At 43.9% G+C, this 13,051-nt stretch overlaps 1 protein-coding gene across 1 annotated transcript in view; it reads left to right on the forward strand.

Moving 5' to 3' along the window:
- Positions 1 to 6,510: 6,510 nt before the first annotated feature.
- TTC14 (tetratricopeptide repeat domain 14) overlaps positions 6,511 to 13,051 on the forward strand; it is a 47,932-nt gene continuing 41,391 nt past the window's right edge. Inside the window, 1 exon segment of the mRNA XM_073674973.1 lies at positions 6,511 to 6,656. Coding sequence (XP_073531074.1) covers positions 6,523 to 6,656 — 134 coding nt within the window. The 5' untranslated portion in view covers positions 6,511 to 6,522.

Below are 13,051 nucleotides of genomic sequence, written 5' to 3' on the forward strand. Positions count from 1 at the left end.
CCCCAGCTGCCATTTGCCATTCCTTTTGTAGGTCACTTGATGTCATCCTGCGGTTGCTGAGTGACATTCGAATAAGATGACGGTCATCCCGGTCAGCGGAGAGTAGCTTTCACCCTCTGCCGGTCTGTAGCTTTGTTGTCCCCAACGTCTGCTGCTTGACCTTGTTGTAATGGACTGCCGTCTTCAAAATTTTAAGGGTGGAGGCAACATGACGCTCACTGTATCCCTCTGCAAGTAAAGCCAGAATTGAGCCCTTCTTTTCCTCACTCAAGACTTTTCTTTTCAACTCCTTTGGCATGGTTAAAAGTTATTTTTTCATTCAAATTACTTTTGGGCTATTCCTAGCACTTGTTTTGCCATCCAGCTTGTCCTATTGCAAAAGGATTGTGAAGACCACAGCAGTGTTTTTTATACTTTCCCTCGTAACATAAGATTTGGTTCAGGTAATCAGCTAATCAGAAGCACATTTAGTAGAATGAGGTGTACTTTGGTTGGAATTCAACTAACACTGGAATGTAATGGCTGTCAGACATGTAGAGATGGTGATTTTTAGAAAACTGTGCAGTGGTCTCTTAATTTTTGCCAGAGCTGTAGTTCCCCCAAGTCCTTGCTTCTGTAGCTTCAGTATAAGGCTGTTATGTGGTACAGAATACGAGATACAGCAGTTTGTCAATTACTGAGCTCATTTCCCTCAGTATCCGTGGATGAATACCATCTGGGCCACGGGATTTGTCAATGTTTAATTTGTTCAGATGCAGGCGTAATTCTTTTTGTGTTAAACTAGTTATATTAGGTGGTGAACATTGATTTTTGCCCTGTTGAAAGATCCGTGGAACAGACTGTTGGTGAACACGGATGAAAAGTGTCTGTTTAATATCTCAGCTTTTTCTTTGTCCTCTATTATCTTGATGTTATCGTCTTGTAAGGGGCCGATACCATCTGATTTTTTCTTTTTGGCATTGATGTATGTATAAAATTTTTGGAGATTTATTTTAATGTCCCTGGCGATTTGTTGCAATGTAGGTAATCAAGCTAGCAAAATTTCCTTTTTACATTTCTTATTTGGGTCTTTACACTCCTGAAATGCTATTTCTGTATTCTTAGCCTTCAAGATTTTGAATGCTCTTTGTTTTTGTCTTATTAAACTTTGTACTGTCTTATTTATCGATAATGGTTTCTTTTTATTCCTGGACATTTCATTACCAGAGGGTATAAATTTTCTACAGGATTCTAGTAGTATTTCCTTAAACATGCCCCATTTACGTTCGGTATCCCCAGTTATCATGACATGATCCCAGTCTACACGATTAAGCTCTTCCCTTAATTTGTTGAAATCAGTTTTCATAAAGTTCCAGGTTTTTGCATTTTTTTAAAATGTTTTATTGAATATTACATTGAAACTTACCATATTATGGTCACTGATTCCCAAATGCTCCCGGACCTGCAGATGTTCCCTCCAAAATATGTAGCCACTAGGAACTTTAGGGGCCTGAATAGAAACGTGAAACTTCCCTGTTTCAGTGTTATTTGACCACCATCACACAGAAGTTAAGACAAACAGGAGACCACAGACACAAAATGGAACCTGTTCTCTCACAGTATAAAAAATGAAAGAAAGTTGCCTATTTTTAACAAAATATTTTTTGCAATAATAAAAACTTTTAAGCCATATCAGAATATTTTTGTTTCTTCCTCCCCTTGTTCCAAGAGCCATAACTTTTTTTTTTTCTGGCGACACAGCCATATGTGTCACGATACCACTCCACAGTGTGTCTGGGATGCAGTTACTGATGGCTCAGCCGTTCAACCTGATACGGAGGGCGTGCCGAAGCTGTCAGTACTTTGACAGCTGTTTCCATTCTGGTGCAGGGGCATGCTGAGCTGTCGGGTATTTTGATTGACAGCTCGGCAGTCCAAGCTGAGACTGGGAGATGCTGGCTATCTCCAGGTGTTCATTGTCCCAGGTAATTCCTCTGCTACTTATCTGGGCTGTTAGTCCCACACCTCTGCCAGATGTACATTCAGCTAAGTGGGGTTTGTCTCTCTGTGCCTTGTGTTCGGCTTGTGATCTTTCGTTGCCTAACCTTGGACCTTGACTACCCCAACTCATGGCTTGTCCATGAGAAGTGACTCAGTGTCACATTATGGTTGCTTGTTTTTTTGCAGTGTAAGTTTTGAATGACACCATCCATCCATTTTACTTTATAATGTACTGAAAAACATTTCTAAAGGGGTGAAATAAAAATCTAATTCTGCCATTGTCATTTGTATTTTTTTTACAACATTCATTGTGCAATTTAAGTGACCTGACAATAATAGTCTCCAGGTCAGGTAGATTACAACGTTAACCAGTCATAAGGTTTTATTAGTGGTTAAAAAAAATCACAACCTTGTATAACAAAAAAAGAGTGTTTTGTCACCATTCTCTGAGGGACATGATTTTTTTCGTCCATAGAGCTGGATGTGTGTGTGTGTGTCTATAGTATATTGATACAATTTTGGGGTATTGTATTGTAATTTTTTAGAAAGATGAGGCAACCAAATACTGCAATTTTTATTTTTTTGGCATTAAATTTACAGTTTAATACTACACAACATCAAAAATATTTTTTTCTTTTACATTTTATTTATTTTGAACAGAGAAAAGGTAGGCATTTAAACTTTTAAGTTTTATTAAAACTTTTTTGCAATTTTTACTTTACTTCTAGTGTCTCCAGGGGACTCGCACCTACAATCGTTTGATCGCTTATACTATCTACTGGTGTATTGCAGTATAATTGCGGTTCTCCTATGGAACTTCAAAGGAGGACTAAGATAGCACGCTTCTGGCTGTCAAACAGAGAAAAAGAGGACATGCTACTATACAGTGATCACCAAAATAATCAATGAAAAATGAACAATAAATCCCTTAGATATAAATTACATCAATTTATTTTATTTAAATATCTCCTGACACATACACAAATAAGGGACATACCAACAAAAAGAATTTTAAAACACCATTAAAAATAGTGGAATAACCCACTACTTGAGGAGCCAGCTACTCCAGAAACCTTCCTATAATGCTTTTGAATGAAATACACAATAATACAAACAAATGAGTCAAACCGCACAGGCTGTATAAAGTGTCTGTGATGGTCAATGTTGCACAAACCCTGTATTGCACACACCTAAGAAACGTATAAATTACACAAACAAAATAACCAAAGTGCAAACAGCAGTTGCCTGTAAGCTAATTGATGCTTTCTCCCTGTATGCAGGGTGTCGGGCAGTGATGTAATAGGATTATAGATAGGATAATGGGGTAATATCCTTTACCTAACACTGGTGAATACCCCCGCAAGATTAATCACCCTGACAGTTGAAGCAGCCAAATCTGCCCCTTACACATACGGCGAACTAACACTGCAGCATGACCCTGGGCAAAAATTACCCAATTCCGACAGCCTGTGCATTGGAAGGTGAAGCTGGGACCTCAGTGCCCAACGCGTGTCGCCACTCACGGTGGCTTCATCAGGGGCATATGCGGTACCGTTCCCTGTGTCAGTCTATATATGAGGCCAAGAAAATTACATAATTTACCAGAGGAACAGCTGTGTTCCAGAAGACGCTGGAGCTCCAGGCATCGCGGAGAGGAAGTGTATATTACTGAACTGGAAGTCCTCCCCTCGGCACAGACGCGTCATGTACCTCCAGCATCATGTGCGTCCTGCGTTACTATAGAGACCCACGCCCACATGCCCATCCAGTCCCCCGTATATTAGCGCATGCGCAGCTCTTTAAGATAAGCCCACTGTTTTGGCCGCAGGCCGGGTACTAGTACTGGGTTTGGAACAGATGAAAAATAATATAAGGGGAGGAGATTGCACAAATGCTCTTTTGAGGTGTGAATCCAAATGGATCTTTGATCTACTGAGTTTGGCGCCTGAGGGTCTAAATGGTGAACTTTTAGGTAAAGGATATTACCCCATTATCCTATCTATAATCCTATTACATCACTGGCCCGACACCCTGCATACTGGGAGAAAGCATCAATTAGCTTACAGGCAACTGCTGTTTGCACTTTGGTTATTTTGTGTGTGTAATTTATACGTTTCTTAGGTGTGTGCAATACAGGGTTTGTGCAACATTGACCATCACAGACACTTTATACAGCCTGTGCGGTTTGACTCATTTGTTTGTATTATTGTGTATTTCATTCTAAAACATTATAGGAAGGTTTCTGGAGTAGCTGGCTCCTCAAGTAGTGGGTTATTCCACTATTTTTAATGGTGTTTTAAAATTCTTTTTGTTGGTATGTCCCTTATTTGTGTATGTGTCAGGAGATATTTAAATAAAATAAATTGATGTATTTTATATCTAAGGGATTTATTGTTCATTTTTCATTGATTATTTTGGTGATCACTGCATAGTAGCATGTCCTCTTTTTCTGTGTTTGACACTTAATGATACTTTATGGCGTGCAGCAGGTAGATCCCGGTTATTAGATGGTGCCCTCCTAAAGTGGTTGCAGCACGCTTCTGGCTGCCATGGAATCTCAATGGCTTCCCACAATCGCCCTTTTTATTTAAAGGAGCGCTCGAGCAGTTTTTTTTTTATTGTTCCCTCCGTTAGCCATCATTAGTGTATAATTATACTTGCTCATCACGGTCTTTTGTCGTTACCATCGCTGCTTCAGTCCTCCCCAGCAAGAGTGACCAGACAGCTCGTACACCGTTTTCTGTGTGGACCAGAAGTCACTTACTTAATGCAAGTCTATGGGACATTAAGAAAGGGACGGTCCGTTATTTCAGCTGGGAAGTCAGAGCTGCGGTCACATACAGGAGAGGACAAGAGCAGCGCTGGAAACGGCAGAAGACAGCAATGAGTAAGTATTGTAATGCACACACTGTAACACATTATTGATCGCTATCATAGGCAGTAATAAAAAAAAAAGATCTGCTGGAGTACTCCTTTTAGAAAAAAAAGTGGGCAGTTTCAGACTGGTGGTATTTTTAAATAATTAACAATAATGAAGGTCGGGTCCAAACTTCTGGGCTGTGAAAACCCTCCGCGGATCACATGTTACGGCGCTGCTGCATCCTTTACTAAGTGGTTACTGAAAGGTAACATTATTAAAGCAGAATTGTAACTGCTTTGTAGAGGATGTGGTAGCGTTAGATTAGAGCAAAGAGGGAGATCTTGAGATCATATGTGAAATCTTGTGCTTTCAGTGAGAGAGCAGCCACAGCCGGTTGTGGGGTCGGGTTATTTCAGGGGACATTAAGGACACTTCTGGCCACTTTTGGGAATAACTTATAAGATCCACCAGGATGGGACTGCCCACTCTTTTATTAAATAAAAAGGGCAGCCCCAGACTGGTGATAGAGCTCTTTAACAGCTGCTGTCAGTGATTGACAGTGGCATCTAAACGGTTAACAATAGCGATTGGAGCCAGCCCTGGTTGCTGTGTGACAGGTGACATCTGCTGCATATATTGAGCCCACTCCATACATCCGAGTAACCACCTTTAACAAAATTGTACATTACAGGTTATTCAGGGGTTAAAAAAACACTCTCAGGAAAATATAGATTTCTTAGCACCTTAGCATTATGTATACTGTGTTCATATGGTTAAGGATCCCCATCTTCTCCTGATGTCAGCACCATTCTGGTCCGCTTCTGTATCTTGTTACCATATTTCAGATTAGCCCTATCTTACACTGTCTTCTGGAGGACCAGGTCATTTTTATAATGCAATCCCATAAGACGCACAGAGGATCTCATAGGGTAAAAATGAAAAAGCGGCTTACGGACAACACAAAGAAGGCTGTGTGAGCCGGCTAGTCTGAATAGCGGTCAGGTGATGAGGAAGATTATGATGTCGCTGATACCACTAGAAGGAAAAGTTAAAAAAAAACTTGCTTCATTACTAGAAGCCCCATAACTCCATACCTACCATTCTGCCCCACTCAGCAGGTTATCCATCCCCACTTTCTGCAGCCCTCTTGAACACACAGCCCCAGGTCAATATCATCACTCCCCATAGTTCAGTCCCTTGCAACACACAACCCTATGTAAATAACATCACTACCCTCCCTTCAGCACATAATCCCTTCCATACAGTCCCATGTAAAAAGTGATCCCCTTGTCAGCCAAATGTAAACTAGCATTCCTTTTCTGATCGCTCCAACATACAGTCCCAAGTAAAAGAATTTTAATTTTCAGCTTCCAAAACGCAGTCCCATGTAAACCATTATTCTCCCTTTTAGACCCCTCCATTTAAAACATATTTTCCCCTTTATAGCCCAACTCCAGCACACAGACCCATGTAAAACACCATCATTTCCCGCTCCAGCACAGACCCAGAGACAGGACTCGCTCCTCTCAGCTCTCTGCTCACACCCCGCAGCTTCCTTGTCCAAGATCTACACAGTATGGGGAGGCTCCGCCTCTTCCCGTGACGTCATCACTCACGGGCGCAGCTCCATTGTAGACAGGATGGTGATGATGGTCGCCGTGCGGTGAGGGTCTCGTCTTATCATGGATAAGGACCTGGTGCGGCAGAGCCTCAGCTACCACGGCCCCACTCTGCTCTCACTGGTAAAGTGTGAGCAGCATGACCACGCCGGCTTCAGGCAGCTGCTGGGAGAGCTGTCCAAGTGGCCCCAGTACAGGTAATCACGTAGCGCTGGGCATACAGACAAGCAGAGGAAGGCAAGGCTCTCACAGGCAGCGTGAGGTGTGTATATATACATATGGGCAGGCTAGGCTCTCACAGGCAGCGTGAGGTGTGTATATATACATATGGGCAGGCTAGGCTCTCACAGGCAGCGTGAGGTCTGCGTATATATATATATATATACATATGGGCAGGCTAGGCTCACACAGGCAGCGTGAGGTCTGCGTATATATATATATATATATATATATATATATATATATATACATACATACATATGGGCAGGCTAGGCTCACACAGGCAGCGTGAGGTCTGCGTATATATATACATATGGGCAGGCTAGGCTCACACAGGCAGCGTGAGGTCTGCGTATATATATATATATATATATATATATATATATATATATATATATATATATATATATATATATATATATATATATATATGGGCAGGCTAGGCTCTCACAGGCAGCGTGAGGTGTTTATATATACATATGGGCAGGCTAGGCTCACACAGGCAGCGTGAGGTCTGCGTATATATATATATATATATATATATATATATATATATATATACATATGGGCAGGCTAGGCTCTCACAGGCAGCGTGAGGTGTGTATATATACATATGGGCAGGCTAGGCTCTCACAGGCAGCGTGAGGTCTGCGTATATATATATATATACATATGGGCAGGCTAGGCTCACACAGGCAGCGTGAGGTCTGCGTATATATATATATACATATGGGCAGGCTAGGCTCACACAGGCAGCGTGAGGTCTGCGTATATATATATATATATATATATATATATATATATATATATATATACATATGGGCAGGCTAGGCTCACACAGGCAGCGTGAGGTCTGCGTATATATATATATATATATATATATATATATATATATATATATATACACACACATATGGGCAGGCTAGGCTCACACAGGCAGCGTGAGGTCTGCGTATATATATATATATATATTATACCGTATATTCCGGCGTATAAGACGACTTTTGAAGACTGAAAAATCTTCTGTCTAGTCTGGGGTCGTCTTATACGCCGGTAATGCTTTTGAACTTTCAGAAATTGACATGCGGGGATACTCTGGGGGTGTTAATAAGCTGCCGTGGCCGTATCCCTGCCATGTCGGAGTTAATATAAGGTGGAGGGAGTTAAAATACGGCGGCGGTAGGTCCAGACAGTCAGCGCTTCTGTGCTGAAACTGACACATCGCTGCGTATTCCCAGCTCCGGACACAGCGCAGGGCTTCTGTGCCGACAGCTTTCACTTGTCACAGAAGCGCTGCGCTGTGTCCGGAGCAGGGAAGTTCGCATCGCTTCTGTGACAATATATGAAAAGCCGGCAATTCAGCAGCGGCATAAGCCGGCACCCGACAATTTAGAATAGAAACAATAGAGCTTCACACATAGATTCGATAGATAGAAACATGTCAGTCACATATATATGAAGTACTGTGACAGTGTTGCTTACTGTACTTGTCATTTAGTGTAAAGGATTTATTAAAACAAATAATAGTGTTTTCATGCACCGTCTCTTTAAAAAAGCCGGCCGGCAATTCAGCAGCGGTACCCGACAATTTATAACAGACAGAATAGAGCTTCACACATAGATTAGATAGATAGAAACATGTCAGTCACATATATATGAAGTACAGTGATAGTGTTGGTTACTGTACTTGTCATCTAGTGTTAAAATAAAGGATTTATTTAAAAAAAAATTGGCGTGGGGTTCCCCTTAATTTTAGGCTCTAGCGGAGGTTAAGCAGACAGCTGGGGCAGATGTTTGAAGCCTGGGAAGGGGGTAATACCCACGGAGCTTCCCAGGCTACTAATATCAGCCCCCAGCTGAATACCTAGCCTTTACTAGCTATTAAAATGGGGGACCCCCCCAAAAAAATGACGTGGGGTCCCCCCTAATTTAATAGCTAGCAAAGGCTAGGCAGACAGCTGGGGGCTGATATTAATAGCCCAGGAAGGGAGCCATGAATATTGGCCCCCTCCCAGGCTAGAAACACCAGCCGTCAGCCGCCCCAGAAATGGCGCATCCATAGGATGCGCCAACTCTGGCACTTAGCCTCGCTCTTCCACGCTGCCCTGGTGCGGTGGCAGGGGGTAATAGGGTTGGGGTTGATGTCAGCTTATAATGCCAGCTGACATCAAGCCCAGGTTAGTAATGGAGAGGCGTCTATAAGACACCCCCATTACTAACCCCATAGTAAAAGTTAAAAAAAACACAAACACCCAGAATAAAGTCCTTTAATTGAAATAAAGACACAATTCTTTATTGTTCTAAATTAAACCATACTTACCATCACGCCCATTCCAGCTGAAGCCAACGATCTCCTGCAATAAAAGAAAAATAATAAACCAACCTCATCCTTACCTTTCCATGGTTCCCACGACAGCTTCAGCTCTGCTACATCGAGATGACAGGCTGGACCGCAGCAGAACGCCGCCATCCAGCCTGTCATCCCGCAGACACTGAGAAGCGCAGGCATGCTTGCGCTCTGCAGTGTCTGGCTGTGACGGCATCCAGATGAGCCGACAATGAACTCGGCTCACCTCCTGGACGTCCGTCACTGACAGCGTGGGAAACTTCTACTGCGCATGCGGGGAGCAGGAGAATTTTCCCACGCTGTCAGTGACGTGCATGAGGTGAGCCGAGTTCATTGGACATGATTTCGGCTCATCTGGATGCCGTCACAGTCAGACACTGAGGAGCACAAGCATGCCTGCGCTTCTCAGTGTCTGCCGCATGGCAAGCTGAACGGCAGCGTTCTGCTGCGGTGCAGCCTGTCATGTGAATGTAGCAGAGCTGGACCGGTCCTGGGAACCATGGAAAGGTAAGGATGAGGTTGCTTTATTATTTTACTTTTATTGCAGGAGATCGTTGGCTTCAGCTGGAATGGGCGTGACGGTAAGTATGGTTTAATTTAGAACATTAAAAAATTGTGTGTTTATTTCAATTAAAGGACTTTATTCTGGGTGTTGTGTTTTTTTTAATTACTTTACTAGAAATTCATGGTGGTCATGTCTAATATTGGCGTGACCCCATGAATTTCGGGCTTAGGGCCAGCTGATAATGCCAAGCTGGCCCTAACCCCTTTATTACCCAGTGAGCCACCGCACCAGGGCCCTGGATGAGTTGGGTACAGCGCCAGAAGATGGCGCTTCTATGAACGCGCCATTTTCCGGGGTGGCTGCGGACTGCAATTTGCAGCGGGGGGGGGGCCCAGAAAGCTTGGGTCTCCCTGCGCTGCAGATTCCAGCCCCCAGCTGCCTAGTTGTACCTGGCTGGACACAAAAATAGGGCGAAGCCCCACGTCTTTTTTTTTTAATTATTTCATGAAATTATTAAAAAAAAAAAGGGCTTCCCTATATTGTTGTGTCCGGCCAGGTACAAATAGGCAGCTGGTGGTTGGGGGCAGCCCGTTCCTGCCTGCTGTACCTGGCTGGACACAAAGATATGGCGAAGCCCACGTCAACATTTTTGGGAAAAATTAATTACAAAATTAATAATAATTTAGGTACTGCATCTTTATTAACCCCTCAATTATCATTTAGTGTTAAAATAAAGGATTTTTTAAAAAGAAAATTGGCGTGGGATCCACCATCATTATAGTCTCTAGCGGAGGTTAAGCAGACGGCTGGGGCAGATGTTTGAAGTCTGGGAAGGGGGTAATACCCACGGAGCTTCCCAGGCTACTAATATCAGCCCCCAGCTGAATACCTAGCCTTTACTAGCTATTAGAATGGGGGACCCCCCCAAAAAATGATGTGGGGTCCCCCCTATTTTAATATGTTTATGAGTGACAGTTTTCCTGCTATATACCTGCATGTCATAAGAATTTAAATTAAAAAAGGACCATGTTAAATTCAAATCTGTTTTTTTTTAATTTTTACCGGTGTTTGGTATGCGTTGGAAAAGGGGTAGTCTTATACGGTGAATATATCCTAAACTCTATATTTTAACAGGAAAGTAGGGGGGTCGTCTTATACACCAGGTCGTCTTATACGCCGGAATATACGGTATATATATATATATATATATATATATATATATATATATATATATATATATATATATATATATATATATATATACACATATACATACATACATACATACATACATATGGGCAGGCTAGGCTCACACAGGCAGCGTGAGGTCTGCGTATATATATACATATGGGCAGGCTAGGCTCACACAGGCAGCGTGAGGTCTGCGTGTGTGTATATATATAACACACACACACACACACACACACACACACACACGGGCAGGCTAGGCTCACACAGGCAGCGTGAGGTCTGCGTATATATATACATATGGGCAGGCTAGGCTCACACAGGCAGCGTGAGGTCTGCGTATATATATACATATGGGCAGGCTAGGCTCACACAGGCAGCGTGAGGTCTGCGTATATATATACATATGGGCAGGCTAGGCTCACACAGGCAGCGTGAGGTCTGCGTATATATATACATATGGGCAGGCTAGGCTCACACAGGCAGCGTGAGGTCTGCGTGTGTGTATATATACACACACACACACACACACACACACACACACACACACACACGGGCAGGCTAGGCTCACACAGGCAGCGTGAGGTCTGCGTATATATATACATATGGGCAGGCTAGGCTCACACAGGCAGCGTGAGGTCTGCGTATATATATACATATGGGCAGGCTAGGCTCACACAGGCAGCGTGAGGTCTGCGTGTGTGTATATATACACACACACACACACACACACACACAACACACACACACACACACACACACACACACACACACACACACACACGGGCAGGCTAGGCTCACACAGGCAGCGTGAGGTCTGCGTGTGTGTATATATACACACACACACACACACACACACACACACGGGCAGGCTAGGCTCACACAGGCAGCGTGAGGTCTGCGTATATATATACATATGGGCAGGCTAGGCTCACACAGGCAGCGTGAGGTCTGCGTATATATATACATATGGGCAGGCTAGGCTCACACAGGCAGCGTGAGGTCTGCGTATATATATACATATGGGCAGGCTAGGCTCACACAGGCAGCGTGAGGTCTGCGTATATATATACATATGGGCAGGCTAGGCTCACACAGGCAGCGTGAGGTCTGCGTATATATATACATATGGGCAGGCTAGGCTCACACAGGCAGCGTGAGGTCTGCGTATATATATACATATGGGCAGGCTAGGCTCACACAGGCAGCGTGAGGTCTGCGTATATATATACATATGGGCAGGCTAGGCTCACACAGGCAGCGTGAGAGTCTGCGTATATATATACATATGGGCAGGCTAGGCTCACACAGGCAGCGTGAGGTCTGCGTATATATATACATATGGGCAGGCTAGGCTCACACAGGCAGCGTGAGGTCTGCGTATATATATACATATGGGCAGGCTAGGCTCACACAGGCAGCGTGAGGTCTGCGTATATATATACATATGGGCAGGCTAGGCTCACACAGGCAGCGTGAGGTCTGCGTATATATATACATATGGGCAGGCTAGGCTCACACAGGCAGCGTGAGGTCTGCGTATATATATACATATGGGCAAGGCTAGGCTCACACAGGCAGCGTGAGGTCTGCGTATATATATACATATGGGCAGGCTAAGGCTCACACAGGCAGCGTGAGGTTGCGTATGTATATACATATGGGCAGGCTGGCTCACACAGGCCAGCGTGAGGTCTGCGTATATATATACATATGGGCAGGCTAGGCTCACACAGGCAGCTGAGGTCTGCTATATATATACATGATGGGCAGGCTAGGCTCACACAGGCAGCGTGAGGTCTGCGTATATATATACATATGGGCAGGCTAGGCTCACACAGGCAGCGTGAGGTCTGCGTATATATATACATATGGGCAGGCTAGGCTCACACAGGCAGCGTGAGGTCTGCGTATATATATACATATGGGCAGGCTAGGCTCACACAGGCAGCGTTGAGGTCTGCGTATATATATACATATGGGCAGGCTAGGCTCACACAGGCAGCGTGAGGTCTGCGTATATATATACATATGGGCAGGCTAGGCTCACACAGGCAGCGTGAGGTCTGCGTATATATATACATATGGGCAGGCTAGGGCTCACACAGGCAGCGTGAGGTCTGCGTATATATATACATATGGGCACTGGCTAGGCTCACACAGGCAGCGTGAGGTCTGCGTATATATATACATATGGGCAGGCTAGGCTCACACAGGCAGCGTGAGGTCTGCGTATATATAACATATGGGCAGGCTAGGCTCACACAGGCAGCGTGAGGTCTGCGTATATATATACATATGGGCAGGCTAGGGCTCACACAGGACAGCGTGAG

The sequence above is a fragment of the Phyllobates terribilis genome, unplaced genomic scaffold, assembly GCF_046119375.1.
Source record: "Phyllobates terribilis strain yellow unplaced genomic scaffold, ASM4611937v1 Scaffold_3__8_contigs__length_932513732, whole genome shotgun sequence".
In the NCBI taxonomy this organism is placed as follows: domain Eukaryota; kingdom Metazoa; phylum Chordata; class Amphibia; order Anura; family Dendrobatidae; genus Phyllobates; species Phyllobates terribilis.